Source organism: Mirounga leonina, unplaced genomic scaffold, assembly GCF_011800145.1.
Source record: "Mirounga leonina isolate KUSES-001 unplaced genomic scaffold, KU_Mleo_1.0 Mir_418, whole genome shotgun sequence".
NCBI lineage: Eukaryota > Metazoa > Chordata > Mammalia > Carnivora > Phocidae > Mirounga > Mirounga leonina.
Window position 1 is genome coordinate 8,593,596 of NW_023270739.1, and position 25,852 is coordinate 8,619,447.

At 42.6% G+C, this 25,852-nt stretch overlaps 2 protein-coding genes across 14 annotated transcripts in view; one reads left to right on the forward strand and one right to left on the reverse strand.

The window, feature by feature from the left end:
* RBFOX2 (RNA binding fox-1 homolog 2) overlaps window positions 1-25,852 on the forward strand; it is a 279,550-nt gene that overhangs the window by 34,891 nt on the left and 218,807 nt on the right. The gene's annotated exons all lie outside the window — the stretch shown is intronic.
* LOC117998743 (60S ribosomal protein L37a-like) lies at window positions 6,807-7,085 on the reverse strand. Its single transcript, XM_034987617.1, has one exon. It carries the CDS (start codon window positions 7,083-7,085, stop codon window positions 6,807-6,809), a length of 279 nt encoding a protein of 92 aa, XP_034843508.1.

Genomic DNA, 25,852 nt, shown 5'->3' on the forward strand with positions numbered 1-25,852 from the left:
CTTTTTTGTTTTATTAATTAATAAAAAAGATCTTGTGTATTTAAAAAAAAAAAAGGCCCAAGTCCTTCTTTACCCTGCCAGTTTTCCATTAAGAAACTGTTGGGACTCTCTCCTTTTCTTTTTTCTTTTCTTTTCTTTTTTTCTTTTTAAAGAGACCTCGCAGCAGCCAAACCAATCATTTCTTTCAACTCTGCACTGCTTGGTCAGCATCCAGGATGGCCATCTGTATACTCCTGTGATCTCAGGCCCGACTGTGTGTTCTCCCTCCTGACCTGACCTTCCAGTGGCCCCTCCCCTCACAGACTGTCCCATTTTTCCTGTTGCGTAGTAAACAGTCTTCCTCATCCTCAGCCTTTTCACTGAGTTATTTCTACCCCTTCCTCTTAACTAAATTCGGTTTCTTTCTGAGGATATCACATCCCCCTCCTACCGGGTGGTTTTTGTTCTGCTACTTTAGGGAGGTTGGTATCCTGTCCTCCCTCTCCTCTCCAGTATTCCTATCTAATCTTTTACCCTCGGGCGAAATTCCCTGCTCCTTAAAAGCTCTTGCAATCTGGCTCATCTAACCTCTTCCCTTAGTGTTGTCATTTATTGATTACCTTGCTTCTCTCCCTTGTTAAAAAACAATAAAAACAACAAAAAAAACCCAACCCCAAACCACCTAACATTGGCACTGGTTCGTGGGCTTTCTTTCTACCTTTATTGTCATTAGAGATGGGAGGAGACCCCAGCGGTTGTGCGGATGATTGATCCAGCACCTCAGTAGGCCCTGACCTCTCCATTCTTTGTTCTTCGCAAGTGAGCTTCCCTGACTGGAATTGCAAGGTACTTGCATGGCCTGTTCGAAGGATACACCCTCCGTCTTGTCCATCTGGAACTGCTTCATTTCTGGAAATTGAAAGACAGGGCATTACATCTTCTCTTTAATGCTCTTCCAGTGCTCTTGTTCAGTGACTCCCCCTGCATCTTTTCTTCAGTGTCATGGAGAAGTCCACTGTACCAGCCCACTCTGCACTCTCTCCCTTCCTGTGAACCTCCTGTCTTGCTCCCTCCCTCCCTTGTTTAGATTTCACAGTTCTTTTGCTTAACCGCTCTTTGGCCAGTATTCTCTCTTTATTTTTGTTTTGTTTTACTTACCTAGCAAAACCACAGGCCTAGATGGACACAGCTGTCTGCCTTCATGGCTTCCAACGTTTCCTGGACCCTTGACTCCGGCCTGGCAGTCTCTCTGTTTTTGAGTGACCCCTCTTGGGGATTTGCCACCAAAGCTGTTTCAAATGTTTGTCATTGTCCTACATTCACTTTCCCTTCACTTAAGTAAGAATTTTGGCCTCTTAATTTATAGATGGAATAGAAGCTATCAAATTGGAAGTCTTAACTTCCTGCTATCAGCCCCATAAACTGTGTCTGTGACAGTGAAAAATGTATTCTTCCATTCTATGGTGAATCCTGCTTGGATCTCTTTCCTAGATTTTTAATTCTTTTTTCTTTCTTTTTTTTTTTGAAGATTTTATTTTTGAGTAATCTCTACACCCATTGTGGGGCAGGAACTCACAACCCGGAGATCAAGAGTCACATGCTTTACCAACTGAGCCAGCTGGGTGCCCCTAAATCTACCTTTGTGTATTTTTTCTTATCAACATTATACATGCCTATCTCATTAAACTTAAATAAAGTCTAGCATATTCAGTCCTTTAGTCTCCTCTACCCTCTAGCTGCTTTTTACTCTTCTCCCTTCTATAAACTACAAACCAACTTCTTGAAATAATTGTCTATACACTTTGAACCCATTGCAGTCTAGTTTCTTCCTCAGCTACAACATTTGAACTCCATTCCCTCAAGGTTACCAATAACCCCTTTGGCTAAGTCCAGTGACTATCCTTTCTGTTTTCCCTGTCCTTGAAATGCCTCTCTGGCACTATCCTTTTAACATTCCCCCCCTCCCCCAGGACCTTTTCCTAGTTCCTTCCTCAGCCCCCACTTAGAAGTTGCTATTATTCAGGATTCCGCTCTAAGCCTTTTCCTCTGTTATACGTGTTCTTCAGAGGCAGGCTCATCTGCAGCGAAGGCTTTATCATCTATATGCTGAGAACTTTCAGATTGTTATCTGTAGCCTAGATCTCCTCCCTGCACTTCAGATGTCTGTTTCCAGCTGCTTCGTGTGCATCTGCACTTGGGTGCGCTGTAGTTACTGCAAAGCCAGCATGTCTACAGTTGACCTCTCCTCATCTGCCCTTTTGGCAAAACTCTGCTCTTGTGTAGCTCAGTGACCAGTGCCCCCGCTTACCCAGGGGTCTTTCTGCCTTCAGTTTTGTCCTTCCCTTCCTGTGCCACTGCATCTCAGTGACCTTTCTTAGAAGTGATCCATCTGAAACAGCTCTGATCATATCAATGCCCTTTAGTCCCATCAGGCAGCTTTGGTGACCCAGCTCCTACCTCATCTCCCAAACACTTGACCCACTCGTGCACAGAGCATGCACCTCTACTGGAAGTTACTTCTGTAATACTTCTCTTTCCACCTTTTACACACTAACCTTCATCTTTGAGATCTTGGTTTACAGGTCAGTTTTCTTTGGAAACCTTTTGCTGAATATCTCAGGTGGGGTTAAGAACTCACCTGACTGCTAGCATAGCTCCTTGCACTTTTCCCTTTCTAGCATTTACCTCACAGTATGCAAGTGCCTCTTTACTTTGAATTCCTACCAAACTGTAAGTTCCTTGAGGGTAGGGACTAAGCTTTGATCATTTTCTTTTTAAATTCCTATCCTCTAGCACAGTACCTGGTATATAGTAGGCCCAATACTTATTAGATGGTTAATGGTTGGAGAGATTATAGGATTTTAGAACTGAAAGAACCTTATCTGTGTAGGATACATGTCCCAGATTTTCAGGGTGAATGATCACTGAGTGGCGTTTGGTTCTTTTGCTAGAGATAATCATTTCAAAGTCATAATGCAAAGGCCAAAACCTCCTTTGAATATATTACCCTTATCTCACTAGTTAAGCCACCCTAGCTAGCTTGTTTCAGAACTTAGGTAGACCCATGTTTCTCAGTTTTGGCTGCCCATTAACATCATTTGGGGAGATTTGAAAAAGAAAAATAATCCTCATTGCTCCAAACTCAACAAATAAATTTTATTCTTATTCTGGGAGGATTGTCCTCCATTTCTACCTTGTTGAAAGTTGATCAACAGCAGTCTTATTTGCTCTTTGACAAAAGAAATAGCAGGTAAGACTTTATATTATCTAATTTCTAGAAGTGCCTGTCATTAAGCGTTTGGAAATTAGAGGTCCTTTTCTGTCTGTGACCCTTAGAAGCTTGACTTGTGAACTCTTGAATTATGATCGGTAACATAGAATGTGGGCAAACAGTCTCCATCTGGTACAATCACTGTCTCGTCCATGGGGGTCTCTGGGTGGAACCACTGCTTTTAGATCACATGGCTCTTCATGATGGGGTGATAGATTAATTCCTTAGGGGCTGACCTGAAGCAGGTAGGAAAATTTGGTTATGGTCACCAGAAGGAGCAGGCTGTTATTTGTTTATTTATTTTTAAAGATTTTATTTATTTATTTGACAGAGAGCACAAGCAGGGGAGTGGCAGAGGGAGAGGGAGAAGCAGGCTCCCCACTGAGCAGGGAGCCCGATTGGCGGGTGCTGGGATTATGATGTTAGCCTAAGGCAGATCTTAACAGACTGAGCCACCAGGCGCCCCTCAATTACTTTTTAAAATGCTATTTCTTCTTTGCTTTTAGGGCTGAAACACCTCCTGTTCAGCCATTGGAATTTTGGAGAAGTTGTTTGTTGCTTTTGATAACTTTGAGGAATCAGCCTAATTTTTAAAATGATTTTTAGAAGTGTGAGCTTAGGGGCGCCTGGGTGGCTCAGTCGTTAAGCGGCTGCCTTCGGCTCAGGTCATGATCCCCGAGTCCTGGGATCGAGTCCCACATCGGGCTCCCTGCTCCGCGGGAAGCCTGCTTCTCCCTCTCCCACTCCTGCTTGTGTTCCTGCTCTCACTGTCTCTGTCTCTGTCAAATAAATAAATAAAATCTTAAAAAAAAAAAAAAAGTGTGAGCTTACTCTTGGGGCACCTTGGTGGCTCAATCAGTTGAGTGTCCAACTCTTGGTTTCCTCTCCAGTCATGATCTTGTCGTGGAATCAGGCCCCCGTGTTGGGCTCTGCACTCAGCATGGAGTCTGCTTGGGATGCTCTCTCCCTCTGCCCCTCCCCCTGTGTGCATGCTCTCTCTCTCTCTCTCAAAATGAAGGAATAAAATCTTTTAAAAAAGTGTGAGCTTACTCTTGACTGCACTTTTTGTGATAGTAATTCTTGATAAAGTCTGTTTCTGCTACTCAACTAGTATAATATTTGGGATCTTTATTTTTTTTAGATTTTATTTATTTATTTATTTGACTGAGAGAGAGAGAGAGAGTGTGTGTGTCCAAGCAGGGGGAGCAGTAGAGGGAGAAGCAGACTCTGCTGAGCGGGGAGCCCAATGTGGGGCTCGATTCCAGGACCCCGGGATCATGACTTGAGCTGAAAGCAGACACTTAACCAACTGAGTCACCCAGGCGCCCCTATTTTTACTTTTTAAAAAGATTTTATTTATTTATTAGAGAGACCAAGTGTGTGCGAATGAGCAGGGAGCGGGGAGGGGGTGGAGGAGCAGAAGGAGAGGGAGAAGCAGACTCTTCGCTGAGCAGGAAGCCTGATGCTGGGCTCGATCCCGGGACCCCGAGATCACGACTTGAGCCGAAGGCAGATGCTTAACTCGCTGAGCCACCCAGATGCCCCTTGGGATCTATTTATTGTATAGAGACTCTGTCTTCACAGCCTTAGTGTTCAGTTGTGTTGATTTTTGTATCAACACAATTTTAGTATTAGGACCCTCAGGAGTTAATGCATTCTTGGTATGTGGTTTACAAGTAACATGTCACAGATGTGAAACTGAAGGAATTACTTGCATCAGGGAGTACCATAGATTTGAGTGATTTAAATGTTGAATGATAACAAATATTTCACTCTTGTCATTGAAAACCAAAAACGGAAGATAAAACACCAACCCTATCATAGAGACACAAGAAAACAGGTTAGTTGGTTCACATTTCTTTTTCTTCCCTAGGCTGTTCATGTAGCAGCTCTGTTTTTTTTTGTTTTTTTTATTATATATACACACATATATATATATGTATACACACATACATACACACACACACACACACAAAACCCTGGTTTCCAACAGACTGAGTTTATAAGGACTGATTAATTCTCAGGATCTGAATCTGTTTTCAGAATTGCCTGTGTAAAAATAAAAAAAAAATGTAGAATTTAGGTTAAGCATTTTATGAATAGTTGATAAATCAGTCATCATTGCTAGTTTAAAGATAGTGTTGGTAACTTGCTTCAACCTTGGAAGGAGGACAGTAGGGGTTGGGAAGATGTCTGTATAGTTTTAGCTATTCTGGCTGATACTGTTCTTTCACCTTTCCCATTATCTTGTTTACTTTGGCTTTGTAGTCTAATGGAGGCCTTCTTAAAGGGTGGACATAAATAAAATATGCATGTTCTTTTTCTCTGCTAATGATGGTAAGAAAACATCATCTGTTGTCAGATTTGGTCCTTTATGATGAATTGGCTCTCGGGAAAAGAACTTGACTTATTCTCGGTGCAAGTTTGTCATTTCTTCTTTCTCCCACCTTCAGGACAGGCAATGTCAGCTTTCCATTCAGTGAGGGAGCGTAGCCTTTTAGATGAGGGAGCTCAGCCCACAAGCTTGTGCTTGACAGAACTTTGTTAAGTGAATCAGGGAGTCTGAATTATTCATTCTCTTCCTCATCCTGCTGTTCATATCAAATTCCTGCTGTGTCTTTGGGGCATCTTGCCAGTCTTCAGCATAATTGATTTCCTTGCTTTGTGGGGTGTGTGTGTGTGTGTGTGTGCGTGCACATGAGTTGTGCCTCTGTTGAAGCCTTCCTGATTGCCTAGGAGAGGAATATTTATTAAGCACACGTGGGCAAAAGCACAAACGTTCACTCCAGATCACTAAAAATATAATGGACTTACTGCTTGTATAATCTAAAGGAGAGGTTGGGATTGATTTTTTATTGTCCAGGACACACAATATTCTTTCTGGGCAACAAGAAGTTACTGCCTGAAGAATTATGAAGAGTCTTCTGTGATCTGATTGGAACATTGGGGACAGAGACTGTGCTTTTCACTTTTTGTTCTCTAATCCTGTTGTCTCTTCAGTGTTTTTAAGAAGGTATCTCCTTGAAGAGCCCTGTCAGGACTAGAAGGGCTTAGAATGGTCTAGTCTAGAGGCTACAAACTGGAGACCTGTGGTCTGGCCCTTACACATGGGGTTTTGTTTGGCGTACACAGTATTTTGAAGGCATGTGGATTTAATATTTAAACACTGGGAGAACACACATGAAATCCAGATTCTTGGCTTTTCAGGGCAACAGGGGGCCTGCATTCCTCCGGGGTGGACTTTCTCGAATCCGCACAGTGGCTCTTCCCTATAGGAACCTGTTTGCTCCAATACCACACGGCCTCTGCCTGTGCACTTCATTTTTTATTTACCTCTGGTGAGCAGTATAGTCCTGCTCTAAACCAGTCTACTTATTTTACAGAGGAGAGAAAGAGATTGGTCCCAAATCTTATAGGTAGTGGGAAAAACTTAGGTGAGGATTCGTGCTTCTTGACTCTTAATTGATTATGATGATTATTTCTGCAGGCCTTTTTTTTTTGTTACATAAATTAACTCATTTATTGTAGGCTAGCAATGTTTTAAATGGTGGAGCTTCTACTGGTCTTTCAATTCCTTCAGTCTTCTGATGGCCAACTTTACTGTGATGGCAGAAGTGGTGGTGTAGGTCCAGGCGCCACCAGCGACGGTTTTCATGCAGGAGTCACAATGCCAGATCCCCACCCCTCGTCTTTTCATCTTGGTTTTGCCACAGAAGGAGCAGGTGTACTTGGCATGCTGGCTTATTTCAATCTTCTTCGCCATTTTCCTGAGGGAAGCACCATAACAGGTCCCGTATTCGCCCACAATTCCGACCTTCTTTGTGCGTTTAGCCATGTCGCCGCAAACTAGGTCTGAGCCCAGAGAGGTTGCAGGTTTTTTTTTTTTAAACAAGTTCTTTTCTTACCAGTATGTTTTCTATTCATTCAAAATATTCATTGTGTAGGTACTAAGACTGAATGCTGGGAATGTAAAAGGAATACGGTAAACCCCCCTGTTCTTGATTCAGTCTCGAAATACCAAATGAGTCTGCCTTTGGGGAAAGTTACTATCTACCATTACTCTGTACTGTTAGATTGCTTTATCTTCTTTATATCACTTAACCACCATTTGGAATTATTTTAATTTGCCTCCTTGTTTACTGTCTGGCTTCCTAAGTAGAATGTAAGCACTGTGAGACCAGTGACTAGGTCTTGTATCCTGCTGTTCATATCAAATTCTCCATTTGATATGTGTTATATCTCCATTGCCTGGAAAAAAGTGTTATATCTCCATTGCCTGGAAAAAATCCCTGACACTGAGTAGATTCTGTTTTTGATGAATGAATAACTAAAGGGGGCAATAGATTGAACTGGGCTTTGAAGGACGAATAGGAGTTTTCCATGCAGACAGGAGAAGGGTGTTTCAGACAGAAATACTGGTATGAACAGAGTCATGAAAATAAATGGTATGTTCTTGTGCTTCTTTGGGGTTGGCCACAAAAAGCTGTTTTTGATAACAGAAAGACCATATGGATTTGAAGGACTCTGGATCCTTGGTAAAAAAAACCACGTAAACTAAATGTGTTTCTGAGTCAAAAACTCCAGTGTAACTTTTTCCCTCTCCTCCATAGTCTTTTAGTGGGATACTGGCCATTCATTATAATTACTGATTTATAGAACTTCACTGGCATATTTACTAAAGTAGTTTATTATATGACAGATGTAAATTAAGGGTGTGATTCTAATGTGCCTTCAGTCTAGTATTTTGCAAATCCAGAACAGGTTATCTTTAGGGTATATAATGGACCAATCGGTGAATTTCTGAGGGTATCCGGGCAGAGGCTGTCAACATAAGTGAGCTGTGTATTAGAATCCCCTAGGGAGTTTTTAAAAATTTCATTTCTTGGCCATTCCCCACCTAGGCCAGTTAAGTCAGGAACTCTGGTAGTAGGACCCAGGAATTCATATTTTTTTAAACTTCCCCAGATGATTCCAGTACGCAGCCAAGGTTCAGAACCATTGACTTAGGGAAACACAAGGGAAGGGAGATAGTTGTAGTTCGCGGTAAGTTGAAGTATAAGGAGGGAACCCAAAGAGGACAATCATTAAGAAAGTAATTGAAGACCAGAGCAAGATGAATACCATACGATTTCATTCATATGTGGAATTTAAGAAACAAAACAGATGAACATTTGGGGAGAGGGAGGAAAGGCAAACCAAGAAACAGATTCTTAACTGTAGAGAACAAACTGATGGTTACCAGAGAGGAGGTGGGCAGGGGGATCGGTGAAATGGGTGATTGGGATTCAGGAGCACACTTGTCTTGACGAGCACCAGGTGTTGTATGGAAGTGTTGAATCACTACATTGTGCATGGAAACTAATATTACACTGTATGTTAATTAACTGGAATTTAAATAAAAACTTGGGAAAAAAAGTAATTGAAGAGAGTTATTAAAAGATCTGAGTGTGAGAGAAGGGGTATTTTAGGAAATCAATTCAGAAATGTATGATTTTTAGAGCTTGGAATTATAGGTGGTGTCAGAGATAAAGGAAGTATACCTAGTTGAGGAGGGAGAGAGTCTGAATTCTATGGGGTATGCTGTCCCCCCCATGAATTATCATTCAGAGATCCCAGCTTTTTAGTCACATGTGATGAAAAAACACTTTTTTTTTTTTAAGATTTTATTTGTCAGAGAGAGAGCAAGAGTGATTGGGCACAAGCAGGGGGAGCAGAAGGCAGAGGGAGAAGCAGGCTCTCCGCCGACCAAGGAGCCTGATGCGGCGCTCGATTCTAGGACCCTGGAATCATGACCTGATTCCATGAGCCGAAGGTAGACGCTTAACTGACTGAGCCATCCAGGCATCCCTAAACACTGTTCTTGAAGTAAAACATTGTGGGTCATAGTCCTAGATTTTCCACTATTAGTTATGTTCATTTAGTTCAGTTTACCAACCATTTATTAAGTGCTGTACACTGTGTTGGACTCTGGAGATGGATTAGATACAACTCTTGCCATTTAGGATCTGACATTCTAGGGATTTCTTTGTGCAACTAGTTAGGCAGTTCTCTAACTTCTCATCTGTGAAATGTGGGGATATGATGAAATTTTTTCTGAGGTTCCTTTCAGCTTTGACATCATATTGCAGTGATTGCAAGTAAAATCTTGGTAAAGATCAGCACCTCTTAGTAATTATGTAGTTTTCTTCAGTAGAAAAAAAAAAACAACCCAAGAAAAAGTACAGCTAAGGGTTTAAATTGAAAGAATCCCAGGACCTTATCACACCCTTTTCCCTGTTTTACCTTTCTGTCAGGTTCTGTGGGGTTTTGACAAGTACCCTTGGTAAGGAGGAGTGGAGAGTGGATGTCCCTGGGGAGGAAGTGTAGGGTTAGAGTCCGAGAAGAGCCTGCTAGAAGCCTTGCCGTTGTAGAGCTGCAGGCAGATGGGGAAGTGTGGCATCCAAGAACGGTTTTGAGATCCTCCATTGTTCCCAGCACCTTGTTGAGGAGTTCCTGGCCACATTTGTCACCCAGCTGAAGTCTGCTAAATTGGGAACAAAGTGCTCCTTATGCCCGCAGCTGTCAGGATGAACTTCGGAGAACCGGGGCCGTGTCTTTCTGAGCGTTCTTGGCTATTGCACATATTCATTGTTTTCTCTGGGAGGTTGTTGGGAGAGTGGAGAGGGGAAGGGGAAGGGGATGTGGGAGGCAAAAAAAGTTTCCAGAAAAAGAAAAGAAAAAAAGAAAAAAAAAAAAGAGCCACTGGTGAAGAGCTGTTTGTGAGAACGGGAGCTGGGTGGGAGGGCTGTGGTACCTTGTAGACTATTGCACTCCTCACTGCTGTCCTGCTTTGGGGGACATAACACTAATAATAACTGTGGTTAGTTTTTAATTTTTTCATGATACTCTCAGCTTTCACTTTTGTTACAAATCTATTAGCGACTGTTAAACGATTTTTTTTTTTAAACGATTTTTTTAAATGTAAATGTTGCACTCAACATATTGGTCCAGTCTAGAGGCTGTACCATGATTTCTATTTAGATATCCTGGATCCTCAGGCCTCAGATTACTCTCCAACCATTTCCTCTCCCACTGCCCACTTCCCGTTTTATTCTGCAGTTCTTGTGTGCGCCACATGACCCTTCTCAGCGCCTCAATGCCTAGCACTGTGCTGGTTGTTGAGGATGTGGAGGGAGGCAGACAGTCCCTGTCCTTGGGAGCTCTCAGTATAGAGGGGGGAGACTGATGCTGAGGAGAGGTGCAGTGTGGTGAGTGCAGGGGGAAAGGTGAGTGAGCGATGAGATGGGCGGGAGAGGGCACCTAATCCAGCCTGGGCAGCGTGGGTGGCAGGGACCTGGGGGTTGTAACAGGAGCGACATTTCTGTATGTTCAGACAATGGAAGAAATAGGGAAATACTGGCTTAATGGATAGAACACAGGGAAGGGAGTTAGGACCCTTCCTCTGTCGTCTTTTGTGTGCAAAAGTACAGCAGCTTTCTTTGCTTCCTACTCCTGGCAGCGGATTATCTCTTCCTCTGGAATTATGTGGGTTGGAGAAGAATGGAGAGGAATGGGCCCACCTGCATGGCGGGGAGAGGGAGGCATTAGGGATGTGGGTGTTTAAAAGCTCTTGGCATGACTGGCTATAAGTACAGATGGCTATTTGTGTTACCATTATTGTAGCTCTTATTCCTGCATTCCCTTTCGTGTGCTTCTTTACAGGGATAATTGTGGGGTCCCAACTTCTGTCTCTCCCTGCTGCCAGCTAAAGTCGATGCTGATGTGTTGTGCATTACAGAGCGTACAAGGACTTCTGTGTGGGCTGTCGTCTTAGTGCTGCCATAAATTTTTGGGGCCTCTGCAGCATCAGGGGAAAACAATTTTTTGTTGTTATTGAAATCCACATTGGTGAAAACATTAAAAAAAACGAGTACACCAAATTTTAGTGAGGGATTGACTTCTAAATGGAGCTAAAATTAACTTCGGTGAGTGTTTGGATTTCAAAAGTGTTAGATACCAAGGGTTGGCTATCCAGGGAAAAGGTGATTTGTCTGGGAATCTGACAAATCCTAGTCATGTTCTGGGTAAAACTGAGGGGAGTGAAACAGAAAGAGGATGGGTTTTATTGCTGATCTGCTTTTTTTTTTTTTTTTTAAGATTTTATTTATTTATTTATTTAAAGCATGAGTTGGGGGAGAGGGAGAGAAAATCTCAGGCAGACTCCCCGCTGAGGACAGAGCCTGACGTGGGGCTTGATCTCATGACCCTGAGCCGAAATCATGAGTCACACACTTAACCGACTGAGCCACCCAGGAGCCCCCAATCTGCCATTTCTTTGTTGTGTGACCTTGTCCAGGCCACTTTTCTCATCAGTAAACTGGAGCTAATAATAGCTATCACTGAGTTGTTGTGACAATTAAACATTTATTATTCCACTACTAAAGGCCTTCCACAGGCTTCTTTCCTGGTATTTATGTCCCAGCAAGGTGAATCACTTGCTGTTTCTTTCCCCCTTCTTGCCTTTGGACATCTTTTCTTGTATGGCTTTTTACCTGTCTGCTCAGAAAATTTTCCATCAAGTAAAACACACATGAATTCATAAACCTGGCAAATTTAGGTTAATACTCTACTGTTATTTAGATCTCAGCTATTTGGTGTTCCATTTTTAAGGAAACCTTTCCCTGTTCTCACTCCAGTCCAGAGGTATTCTTTCTGTGATGTTCCGTAGCACTCTTTGTCTGTCTCCCTTGCGAAACTGTATTTTCTGGAGACAGTGGTGGTCACGTGTGCTATTGTGTTACCGCTGTGTATCCTGTGCTGCCTCCTTCCCTTCCCTGAAGTGATGTAGGGTCTGAACCTAAGCTACCTGCAAAACTCAGGACAACACCAAGAGGCACTGCATCCCGCCTGTCCCCAGTTGGTTTATAACCAGAAAAAAACCACTTAATTTACACATAATTGATGGTAAAACCTACTTCCTCTGGGGGTAAATTTGGCTTTTAGAGTCATTGAAGCAGGGAGCCAAGTAAACCTGATTCTTGATGCGTTGGTAGAGCTTCAGACCTTTGCTGTTTTTCATGCATAGTAGTTATTTTTCTGCTTTGAGGAGAAAGCCACTAGAAATTAAGCGTATGACTTCTGGCAGGAATCCAGTGTCGCAATTGGGCCAAACAGTCTTAATCCCATCACAACCACTACTTTCTAGAAGAGGACCCCTTTAAGCAAAATATCGACTACCTCTGGGGATGATATAAACCTAAGGGGAACAGTAGTTTGAGACTCCTCAAATATCCTTGTATTACCCCCAACCCCCTTATTTTCTTTAGGGCTGTTTAGACCTTAGAGGAGTGAGTGAGAAAGAGTGTGTGTGTGTGTGTGTGTGTGTGTTTGTGTTAGACAGGGACCTTTCACTCACATGACTTAATAAATACATTCCATTGTGGCCATTGGTCTATTTGTCCTATACATCGCAAAGTGTGACCCTCTGATGGGTCACTCGGAACTTATGATGGAGTGAGGGCCAACATTTCCTCCGTACGGAAGTAAAGACCAACCATGGCACTTTTAACCCTTTATCACTTTACAAGTCTGTCTGTCTCTATTAGGCTGACTTCCTTGAGAGCAGGGATGGCCTGATTCATTTCACGTCCTCAGTGGTCAGCACACATGCTGGCATGTCGCTCAGTACACAGTGGTTAGCTGTTTGTGGAACTAGGTAGTATGGTGCAGTAGAAGAGGGAAGGCTTTCAAATTTGGCAGACCTCAGTCAGAGTGGGTCCAGCACTTGTTAGCTGGAGGACCTTCGACCAGGTTTTAACTTTGAGCTTCAGTATTAGCTTTTTTGTGAAGATAAAGATAATTGTGCCCTGCACACTTCCCGGCACTGGAGGGCTATTTTTCCCCAAATATTTATTTTGAAATAACTTCACAATTAGAAAAGAGTTGCCAGAACAACTAAAAAAATAAAAATAAATAAAAAACCCCACAAAATAGAAGAAAAACTCTCAAAGTACCTATATTCCTTTTACTCAGATTTCCCAGTTAATATTTTATTGTGTTTGCTCCATTGTCCACTTTCTCTCTCTTTTTTAAAAGATTTTATTTATTGAGAGAGAGAGACAGTGCAAGCGAGAGAGTGAGCACGAGCAGGGAAGAGGGGCAGAGAGAGAGGGAGAAGCAGACTCCCTGCTGAGCAGGGAGCCTGATGTGGGGCTCGATCCCAGGACCCTGAGATCATGACCCGAGCCAAAGGCAGACACTTAACCAACTGAGCCACCCAGGCGCCCCTGTCCACTCTCTTTATGTGTGTGTATACATGCACACTCTTTATCGTTATTTTCTAAATTTTGAGAGCAAGCCACGGATCTGATATCCTTTCACTGGGAAACACTTCAGTGTGTATTCCCCCAATAGGACTGTCTTACATAGCCTGGATCTGCTCTCCACATGAGGAGAGTGGTATTGGTGCACTGTCACCATCCATCCACAGAGCCCATGAACATGTTGCCAGCTGTCCCGGTAATGTCTTTTTTCTGTTTTGGTCCAGGGTCCTCTCTAGGGATAGGTGTTACATTTAGTTGCATGTCTCCTCAGACTCCTTCAGTCTGGAACAGTTCTGAGTCTTCTTTGCCTTTCTTTCATGTCCTTGACATTTTGAAGTTCTAGATCTGGGTCCATCTGTTTCTTCGTGACAACCGTCGTATCATTTTTGTCAGGAATATGCTGTGCCCTTAGTGTATCACCTGGAGGCAAATGAGGTCTACCTGTCCCACTACCAGGGATGCTAACCTTGATCACTTGGTTAAGTTGGTGTTTGCCACATTTCTTCAGATTCAATTCATCATTTTTCTGTTTGTTATTGATTATTATGTTGTGCAAAGATAGTCTGAGATTGTACCACTATCCTGTTGCTCACCAGACCTCTGCCTCACAGCCTTAGCATCCACTGACAACTCCTTCCTGGGATAGTTTCCAGATGGTGATTCTCTGTTTCTGTCAGTCTGTCTGTATTTATTAGCTGGCATTCCACTGTAAAGAAGAGTTTTCTCGGGGTGCTTGGGTGGCTCAGTCGTTAAGCGTCTGCCTTCGGCTCAGGTCATGATCCCAGCGTCCTGGGATCGAGCCCCGCGTCGGGCTCCCTGCTCGGCGGGAAGCCTGCTTCTTCCTCTCCCACTCCCCCTGCTTGTGTTCCTCTCTCGCTGTGTCTCTCTGTCAAATAAATAAATAAAATCTTAAAAAAAAAAAAAGTTTTCTCATTTGCTTGTTTATTTCTGTCAGCAGGGATTCGTGGATTCCTATTTTATTCAATAGGTTGTAATAGGTTGTAACTTTACATTCTGATCCTTAAGCTGTCCCCAGTTTAGCCAGTGGGAACTGCTTTTTTTTTTTAAAGATTTTATTTATTTATTTGAGACAGAGAGAATGAGAGAGACAGAGAGCACATGAGAGGGGGGAGGGTCAGAGGGAGAAGCAGGCTCCCTGCCGAGCAGGGAGCCCGATGCGGGACTCGATCCCGGGACTCCAGGATCATGACCTGAGCCGAAGGCAGTCGCTTAACCAACTGAGCCACCCAGGCGCCCCCAGTGGGAACTGCTTTATGCTGGCTCCTTTGTTCTGTTGGCTTGACCCCATCATTTATGGGACATTTCTTGATTTGCTGGCACAAGATTTTCCAAGCTTATCTTGTTCTTTTCCTGCTCTAGCCCTGGAATCGGCCATTTCCAAGGAGCCCGGCTTCTTTTAAATGGAGGATAGTAATTAGAAACCAAAATCTGGGTGCGAAGGTGTACACATTGCTGCTGGGGTGTCACTGCCTGCCTCTAGGCTCTCTCAGCAGACAGAAAATACACGTATATATATATATGTACACACGCCATATATATGTACATTTGTGACTATTTCTATATTTCTAGGTGAATGTGCAAACACATATAATGTTTGTATGTATGTGAGCGTATATCTGTGTGTGTGTGTGTGTGTGTATGTTATAGATTTTACATTGTAAAACCACGAGTTTTAGATCATAAAACTAGAATTCATTTAATAACTCCATCTTAAGTCCAGCCAACCTCTTTTCAGTTTTTTTTTTTTTTAGAGATTTTCTTTTCTTTTTTTTTTTTTTAAAGATTTTATTTATTTATTTGAGAGAGAGAATGAGATAGAGCGAGAGCATGAGAGGGGGGAGGGTCAGATGGAGAAGCAGACTCCCCGCCGAGCAGGGAGCCCGATGCGCGACTCGATCCCAGGACTCCAGGATCACGACCTGAGCCGAAGGCAGTCGCCTAACCACCTGAGCCACCCAGGCGCCCAACCTCTTTTCAGTTTTGTAAAATATTCTCAAGTAGGAAAAAACTTAGCTCCTTTTATCCTCAGCATATTTACTTATTTCATTTATTTGTTTGGTGTAACCAATTTCCCAGCCACCCAGGCGCCCCATCTTATCTTTTCTTTCTCTCTCTCTCTCTCCTTCCTTCCTTCCTTCCTTCCTTCGTGTGTATGGGCATATGTCTTCATTTCTTTTGGGTAAATACCTACAAGTAGGGTTGCTGTCTTATCTTAAGCATGTTTAAGAAACTGCCAAACTGTTTTCCAAAGTGGCTTACCATTTTTGCATTCCCATCAGCATTGAATGTATGAAGAAGTTCTAGTCGCTCCACATCCTTTCCATTATCTGGTATTGTCAATTAAAAAAAAATGTTGAATCCTTCTCATAGGTATGTAATGGTATCTCTTTGCGGCTTTAAATATTATTTCCCTAGGGCGCCTGGGTGGCTCAGTCATTAAGTGTCTGCCTTCGGCTCAGGTCATGATCCCAGGGTCCTGGGATCGAGTCCCACATCGGGCTTTCTGCTCCGCGGGAAGCCTGCTTTTCCCTCTCCACTCCCCTGCTTGTGTTCTTGCTCTCGCTATGTCTTTCTCTGTCAAATAAAAAAAAAAAATTATTTCCCTAAATATTAATGGTGTTGAGCATCTTTTCATTTGCATATTTGCCATCCATATCTCTGATGGTCTGTTAAACCTTTTGCTCATTTTAAAAGTTGGGTTGTTTGTTGTCTTTTTTTTTAAGATTTTATTTATTTGAGAGAGAGAGAGAGAGAGAGAGAGAGAGAATGAGTGGGGGAGGGGCAGAGGGAGAAGCAGGCTCCCTGCAGAGCAGGGAGCCCAATGTGGGACTCGACCCCAGGACCTGGGATCATGACCCGAGCCGAAGGCAGACGCTTAACTGACTGAGCCACCCAGGTGTCGGGTTGTTTGTTGTCCTAATGAGGTTTTTTTTTTTTTTTAAGATTTTATTTATTTATTTGAGAGAGGGAATGAGATAGAGCATGAGAGGGGGGAGGGTCAGAGGGAGAAGCAGACTCCCCGCCGAGCAGGGAGCCCGATGCGGGACTCGATCCCGGGACTCCAGGATCATGACCTGAGCCGAAGGCAGTCGCTTAACCAACTGAGCCACCCAGGCGCCCCATCTTAATGAGTTTTGAGAGTTCTTTATATACTCTTGTTTCTCGTCCTTAATCAGTTATGTGTTTACAAATATTTTTTCCCATTGTGTCATTTTAAGTTATAAATATAGCTTCTTTATATAACGTTATAGTTATGTAGAAAGGTTGGACTGGATTCTTTGGGGCTTTCCATATAGCCTTTATGCTGTGAATACCCAAGAGTCATCTTGGTAAGAGGATCACTCTAGGCTTGAGGGGAGTTGGAGATCCTGGAGGATCCGGTGGACTTAATTGCCTCCTCCCAGTGACTGACTGAGGGTACTTGTTGAGAAAAGAAAGGAAGGACTGATGGAAAAATACGAGGGGTGATGGTGGTGGCAGGAGTCTTTGGTGGGAGAGTCCGATGTAGCCAGTTCCAGGGTGGGAGAATGGCTGCTAGAACTGTTCACAATAGAAAGGTAAGGAGCATGAGAGGGGCCGGGGAGCTTTAACATGGATTGTGTTAAAAGTGTTGAACCTAGATGAGATCTAGCCAGGGGTTCATTTGGCAGGAAGAGAGAGGCTTTGCAAGGGGATGTGACTTTCTGAAGATTATGGGGGTGTGAAGTCGCAGAGCTGGGACTTAAATTCAGATCTTTGAGAACAGCTGTGAAGAAGGGCCTCAGCACGTAAGAGGCAGGGGGAAAAACTAGAATTCTGACTAAGCTAGGGTGACCTGTTTTTGTTATTCTGCATGTCTTCCACATAATTTGTAAATACTCTTCTTGTATTTTCTCAATATTTAGTAAAACATAACAAAACTGGAATGACAGCAGAATTGGTGATTGGTAAGAGTTTGACTATAAATCCAATTGGAATATATTTTGGGTTAAACAGAAAACACTAGAAATCAAATAGGAATGCATTTTTGGCACAGCAAGAATGTTCGGTTCTTTCTGACACCCAAAGGGAAAGGATACTAAAGACAACAAGAGATCATAGATCTGGCTTTTGCTGTTATAATTAGCTATGAAAATACTAACTCTCAAGATTAGGATTTACTGGAATTAGAATTGCCTTTGGATTAAAAGAGAATGGTGAAAGGAAATATCTGGAAAAACCTGATAATAATAGTTATTATTTTATTGGATTCCTGCTCTAATTCAGGCACTGTGTTAGGCTCCTTGCCATTACATTTTCCTGATCCTTCCATAACCTTGCAAAGTATTTGGTGATATCACATTCCTGTTTTATACATGCAGAAATTGAGATTCAGAGAAATTAAATAACCTGTCCAAAGTCATAACTGGGATTCATCCCTGGGCCTGTGTGGCACCAAAGCTTGGTGTCTTTTCACTATGTCGGGGCTAATCATGGTGTCCTGTGTAGACCAGCATTCTTCCACAGTGGTTTCTTACCAGTTCACTACAAGGTAGGTACAGAAACTGATTGTGAGCACTGAGAAACTCTTACAGCAATTTGACAGAGTAATTTTATGAGTGTCAAATCCAGTGATAACAAGCTTGGGCTTGTATTTTGTATGTCTTTGTTTCTTAAAATTTCAGTTTTTTCTAGTAATTAATTTTGTGGCGTTTTATAAAAGTACCATTCTGTGATGGATTGGAACTTTACGAACAGAATTGCTGCAAGTCGTTCGCGCAGCCCTGCCCTGTACCGGGCCACGTCTCTGCTCTTGAGATGCTTGTGCATCACTGTATAGTGTGTTGTTGCCCTGCGGTGGACTCCGAGTTCCGAATGGGGGGGGCGGGGGGGACAGGGTCAGAGAAAGGGAAAGAGGCATAGGGAGAGGCCAGAAGAATCTTTGGGATAAGTCTCCAAACTGCCCTCTAGTGGTAGCAGTAAGGAAGGGTGGAGCCCAGTTCTCTCCTAAGATGAGGAGGCACACTGTGCCTCCTTTGGTCAGATATTATGCTTGGATTATGGTTGGCTTTCTGCTGAGTCCTCACTTGCTTCTTATTACACCCTGCAGTGATGCTGGTGTTCGAGAGGAGGACAAATATGGGAGACGGGATTTACAGAAATTAAGTTAACTGAAGGCAGAAATTCTGAAAATTGAAAACCTCCTTTTCTCTCCTCACAGCTACACACACATGAACCCGTACCTTGAAGTATTTTCCCTTTAAGGAAAAGACTGCAGTTCTTTGGCAGGGCCGAGAGTTTTGATTGGCCCCCTCTACTGCTGTTTGCCACGAAGAATCCTGACCAGTCCAGTTTTGTTTAGAGCTGGTTTGGGAGTCAGCCGAGCTGCCAGGTTCTGTGTACCTAATTTGAAATGTGCTAGTGTTCAGGGAGTGGTGGGCCAGGTTCCTGGGATGCACCTCCTGCAGTTCAGCTTTCCACGTTCCAGGAGGAAATGTGACCCTGCTGTTTCTGGAGTCCCATGTCAGAGACTCTTACTTCTCTCTGAATGCCTTTGAAGTCCTGCCAGTTTAGGGAGGGGGGAGGTTCAACTCACCGAAGGGTTATGTTTTTCGGGAGCTTACCCAGAATGGGACACCATATGCAGTGGTGCAGGAAAAGGAGCCCACTCATCCTTCAGGTTAACTAGGATATGAGATTAAAGAAAGTGGTCTCAGTTTTATAGGATTGTTTTTCTCTCCACTCCCAGATCTGAAATGGCAAAACAGACCCTCTAAGAACTAGACTCCTATTGGTGACCAATTTTAGTTATGAAGGAAACATCAGTCACCTTGACCTGCGATAAAGACAGGTATTGCACGGTCCGACCTCTTGCCTAATTCCTTATGTGTGGTCTGCAGTAATGCCTGCCATTCTGGTTGTGGCTGAGGGTGTGGCTGAAGGCAAGGCGATGGACACATAGCAGTTCTAATCCTGAACCTTTTACTTGCTCAGCTGGTTCTTAATCCCTAGGACCCAGCCTAGGGTCAAGAATTTGTTCCTGATTGCCATAGGTACAACTGTTTTGAGACGGTTTGCAGTGCTCCTGCGCTGGTGACCGCTGCAGCCTGGGGGGTGGTGTATGTAGGTCCGCCCCTCACTCTGTGGATAGAAATGTATTGAGGGGCGCCTGGGTGGCTCAGTCGTTAAGCGTCTGCCTTCGGCTCAGGTCATGATCCCAGGGTCCTGGGATTGAGCCCCATGTCAGGCTCCCTGCTCATCGGGAAGCTTGCTTCTCTCTCTCTCCCTGCTTGTGTTCCCTCTCTCGCTGTCTCTCTCTCTGTCAAAAAATAAATACAATCTTTAAAAAAAAAAAAAAAAAAGAAACGTATTGAGCATTTAATGAGCCCTGTGATAAGTTTAGGCAGTTTATAATGCCAGCCTTTAAATTTCATGGTGAAATAATTTTGATAATTTTCAGATTTATTAGAACCCTTTTAAGAGTTTAACAGACGCAGGAAGGTAAGAGATAAGAGAATGAAGCACACGGAGGAAGCAGCAGACAGGGATCTCATAGTACTTTAAAATTACCTCATTGTTACCAAGTCCTGAACTAAAATTATATTTTAACAGCTCTGTGTCTCTCCAGTAGACGATTCTTTTCCTGAGGATGGGGTAGTTTCTAATTCTTTTTTTTTTTTTTTTTTTCTGTATTCCCCAGAGAATCTGGTCTTCTTGGTAGATTCAATAAATATTTTTGAGATCAATTAAATAAATAAGAAGCTTCTAAGCACAAAGAACAGAGTTGTATTTCAGTGGTTTCTTTGTGAATTGAATTCTCCAGGTCTCTGTGCTATACTTCTCTGATTAGGTTGCTGGGCCCAGATGACTAGCCTGGTACTTGCCTTTAAACATTTTATCCCCTGCCTTGGTTATGTTGTCGCTAAGCAATATGAACACAGGGGATGTGGCTTATAAAGTGTACTCAGCTGGGGGCACCTGGGTGCCTCAGTCGTTAAGTGTCTGCCTTCGGCTCAGGTCATGATCTCAGGGTCCTGGGATCGAGCCCCACATCAGGCTCGCTGTTCAGTGGGAAGCCTGCTTCTCCCTCTCCCACTCCCCCTGCTTGTGTTCCCTCTCTCGCTGTGTCTCTCTCTGTCAAATAAATAAATAAAATCTTTAAAAAAAATAAAGTGTACTTAGCTGACAGGCTCTGCCCATTCTCCGCCACCACACACCTAACTCATTTCTGTATGGTGTTTGGGAGTAGTAAGAAAATTCCTTTGAAGTGCTGATTCCTAGGTGAAGCTGGTGGCTAGTTGTGTATGTACTCTTTATTTTTGTGGAATTTGAGGAGGTAGTGGTGCTGGAAATAATCTTAGGGAGTCTGCTGTACCCCCACATTTTGCCAGTGAAAAAACATACCCAGAAAGGTGTTCAGTGGTTTATTCCTAACCACATGGGTACTTCATGGCCATCAAGACTGTTCTCCTGGTCTCCTGGATCTTAGGTCTAGGCATTTACCACACTACCAGAGAAGTCTTAAGTCTTGTTTTTTTTTTTATTTTTTATAGAAAGCATCAGTAAAAATCGAATTCCTGCAAAAGCAAATATTGGCAATTTAGGAATGTGAGTGGAAAAACATTTTCCCTTTTGAATGCTAGGAGAGCTATCCCACAGTTTCTCTTTCTACTCTTTCTACTCTGATGTTACAAGACGAAAAAGTTTCATAAAGGATATGCTTCATTTAATGCAGAAAAAAGTAGGCCACTTTGCATTTCTAAAAATAACGCTTAAAACATCCCAAAATTGTGTAAAGAGGTATTTTAGTCGCACAAATGCTGTAATTTTCTGGGGGTTCCTGGGCCCCGGGAGCATGCTAGCTCTCTGAATGCTTTATGTTCTTATAGGACTCTTGTTTGAGGTGACCCCAGAATGGGAGATGGAGAAATGTGCTCTGAAGGGTGATTTGGGGGGAAGGGATGAGAAAGTTGTAGGCGGGAAAGCTCAGCATAGTGGTTTTAGGGAGTTTTCATTTCATTTTATGTTTTTAAAGGAAAGGCCTGCTAGAAGCTTGGTACTAACTGATTCCAGATGGGTCTGCTACAGTACAAAGGTTTTCAGTGTGTTTGGGATAGGGCAGACCAAAAGGGCCCCCTGAGCACTTCCTGTGCAGCTCTGCAATTGTACTCACCTAATCAGAAACAGCCCTGCCTGCTGGAGCTCAAGGGCAGCCATCTTGGGTTCTCTTCGTGCCTGATTCTGTGAACTGCCCTTTCCTCCTGTCTGGGTTTACCTCCGCATCCTAGTCCCCTTCCCTCTCTAATCTCTTCTCCATTTGTTTGCAGGGAACATTTTATGTATATATGTATGTATGTTCCTCCCTATTCCTTGTGGGGTGGGAGCTGGGAGCAGGGGAGAGGGAGAAAGGGGGGGGGGAGGGAGGAGGAGGGTAGAATGGCCAAATTAAAGGCAGATGCTGAAAGGCTTTTTTCCTGGACCCGGGAGATATTTGCTGGCAGTGGATAACGGGAACATGAGAATGTGAAGCAGACTTGGAAAATGAAGCCACCATCCATCCATCCATCCGTTCATTCATTCTCTCTTTTTCCCTCCAATCCTGTACTCTTTCCAAAAGGTTCAGAATGTTGCAAGTGGGTAGTTTGTTTACATTATAAACTGAGTGTCACTGGCCCTTTCTGGTTGTTTGCCAAAGGGAGAGTTTGACGGTGATTTTAAATCCAGTAGAATAGAAAGGTATTTTGCACTCAGATCCCAGCATTGTTGCCACAGGATCATCCCTTCTGTGCTCTGATGTCTGCTTGAATTTGGCCAGCTTCTTAGCTATTGCAGGTGCTCTGCATAGGTTAAGAGAGGATTTTTGGTGATGCTCTGCTGCAGCGACAGTCGTTCTTAGGGGCCTTCCAGACTCTGCTTGGGATATATTTTATGCATAAATTTGACTATTTTCGTGCAGATGCCTGTTAGACTTGAGGGTATGCTTGGTGTTTGAATCTCATTTTTTTTTTTTGGATCTAGCTGATGGTTGCAGAATGTGGTCCCAGAGTTTTATCTGGGTCTTTATAGTTTTTTTTCTGATCCATTTGGCTATTGTATCCATGTTGTTGCATAAATGCGAATTTATTCAGATAGAATATTGAAAAATACTATGTAGACATAAAATTTCCAGCAGCGTAAGTTTGTTTTCCTGACCTGTCCATACTGACACTGAAGTGCCCCTTTTGTCGTCATGTAAGTATGGTGATAACTTTTTTTTTTGAGTCATATGTGTGGAATATATTGTCTGGTGGACAATTTTTGTGCTGTTTCTAGATAGTGGGGTTGTCTGGGAGATATAGTTGGGAAATGGAAATACGTGAATTTCTGGGATATTCTGATGTTAGTGGGAATGTCAGAGTGTAAAATTGGGATTTCGTAAGCTAGGTCACATAGTCACCCTTCTTATGAGTGAGTCTTAGTAATATGGCATTGAAGCTAATGGAGAATTACCTGGTATTTTTTAACCATCAGCTGCTTGTAATAACGTTCTCAGTTTACCAGTAGGATCTTCCTTCTTACCTTTATTTTTTAAAATCCCCCTTTAGGCGTGAAGGAGAGAAGGCAGCTAAGGTGTGTTTGTCTTGGCTATTATTTGCCAAGTATCAGACTCCTGTTGCCTCACTTAATACTTGGTGGCCTTAACTCCATTTGCAGAGGAGAAAAATGCTCTTGCCCAGTGTCACACAACCAGTAAGCGTCAGAGACTGCTTCAACCCATTATATTCTGGATCCAAAGGCGGTATATGTTCTCTCGCACTCCGAGTTATATCTAAGTCCTAAACTCTTCTCAGAAAAAAATTCTTTTCTAAGGGGAATGCAGTGATTAAAATTTTTTTAAGATCATTTAAAACTTACTTTTATTGTCATCTTCCTCCCTTTTTCGGCATGCTGACTTCATGCCTCTAATATATAAAAAGCTGATACTGGAGAAAGAAAGGTGAACCATTTAATTACTGTTCATAGGCTTTGAGGCTCTGAAAGTTGCTTTTTTTTTAATTGAAAATTTTACTGGGATAATTGTAGATTAACATGCAGTTGTACAAGAGCCATTTTTTTTTTTTTTTAAAGATTTTATTTATTTATTTGACAGAGAGAGACACAGCGAGAGAGGGAACACAAGCAGGGGGAGTGGGAGAGGGAGAAGCAGGCTTCCTGCTGAGCAGGGAGCCCGATGCGGGGCTCGATCCCAGGACCCTGAGACCATGACCCGAGCCAAAGGCAGACGCTTAACGACTGAGCCACCCAGGCGCCCCAAGAGCCGCTTTTGAAATGGTAGAAAGGCAGAGGTTCTGATTTAGAGGCAGATAGACACCTGTGCTCATCTTCTGTGGCAGCGTGGAGGGACATTGCATGAGGGGCTCTTGAGACTTCCGCTTTGCCTGAGCAGCTCTCTGCGGTCTTTGGGATGCACAGTTGCTGTAAATACTGTCAGGTACTGTCAGTACTGTACTGAGAGAGGCCCTCAATTGCAGTTTCTAGTTCAAGGAGGCCATACCATGAAATCTTGATTGGCTTGAGCAGAGACAACATTCAGAATGAAGGGATAGATTGGAGGTGGAGGCAATCTTAGAAATTGGAAGAGTGAGTTGGAATTGCTAGGGCTCAGTCTACCAAACATCTTTGGTTGGGATCACCAGGAAGACTCCTTTCATTGTTTTTCCATTAGTTGGATGTCATCTGCTGAAGGAGGCTACCTTTAACTTAAAGTGCATTTACCTCAGTTTTCTTTAACGTTTATCATGATTTGTAACTAGATACTTACTTGGTATAGTGTTTTTGTCCACAATTTGTCCACAGACTTCATGAGGGCAGGGACTGTGTCAGTTTTTTCACACTGTATACATGGTCCCTAGACTATGGGACCATAGCAAGTGTACACATCATAAAAGTTGGTTGAATGAATGAATACTATGGGAAATTATGGTTCTTGCTGAAGAGCTTAATTCTTAGCTGGTCAAGCCTTTACCTGTTATTTTGGGTCAGAGTACTGACTTTGAAAATTTTCTAGATAAAAGAGTTTTAATGTCATAGACTTCTTTTCTTTTATCTCATGAACAAGGTAGTAAACTATTTTAGCTTGAGGTCATCCCTTAAGTTCTGTTAATGGGTTCTTGCATTATTTCAGAAAATATGCTTAAGGCTTAGAAACCCAGGCTATGAAGCATCTCATCTCCTTTGACCTCTAAAATGAGCAGACTTGTTCTTTTCCCTCCTGTTCTACATATTTGGAAGAGTAGCATGATTCTTTTTTGAGGCTTTTACAAAATAGAATAAAGAAAACTCGATGACTCTTGTTTAAAAACTCTCTGCTCATCTGAATTGGTTTAATGACTATTCTTTTGTTTAACCCCTTCAGCTTCTCATCCCAGAATTGATTTTCCTAAATTTATCTCTCATAAAGGGTCATAATAATTTGATTCCTATCTCACTGAGACTCTTTCTTAAGTTTGGCTCTTCTACTTCCTTCTTTCTTTCTTTCTTTCTTTCTTTCTTTCTTTCCTTCTTTCCTTCTTTCTTTCCTTCTTTCCTTCCTTCCTTCTTTCCTTCTTTCCTTCCTTCCTTCCTTCCTTCCTTCCTTTCTTCTTTCTAGATTTTATTTATTTATTTGACACAGAGAGAGAGACAGCAAGAGAGGGAACACAAGCAGGGGGAGTGGGAGAGGGAGAAGCAGGCTTCCTGCTGAGCAGGGAACCCGATGCGGGACTTGATCCCAGGACCCTGGGATCCTGACCTGAGCCGAAGGCAGACGTTTAATGACTGAGCCACCCAGGCGCCCTCTTCTTTTTTTAAAGGTAACCTTTCTCTCGAAGACCAGGAAGAAAAAGGATAAGTAATTATGGGCAAGAAAATTGGAAAACATTTAAGGAAAAAAATGTAAGGTTGTGTGGGTGTGTGAGAATATGTGTGTATACATATATATTTTTTCCCTTCTCTGCCCCACTCTTCTCTAGCTAGAATGAGATTATTTTTTTTAATTTCAGGAAAAATTGCATAATTTTCAGATCTAGCTGTTTCTTTCAGTTAGTTGAGCCATAAAATACTGAATTTATAGCCGTTATCTTATTAAGATCTTAGGTGTACTCTTCTGAAAATTGGTAATTGATGTGGTTTTTAGATATGTGTATTGAAGAAGCAGTAGCAGTAATAATATAATGCCTCTGCCCTGCTCTTCCTTATTGAAATAGAAATTTGCTTATTGGAATAGAAATTTGCTCATTTGTTTATATACACATACATGATATGCTGGGAATTTCAAAAATATACATTTTATTATTATTATTTT

Excerpts from the sequence above, each read along its gene's own strand:
- LOC117998743 (XM_034987617.1), bottom strand. The coding sequence starts at position 7,085 with ATGGCTAAACGCACAAAGAAGGTCGGAATTGTGGGCGAATACGGGACC.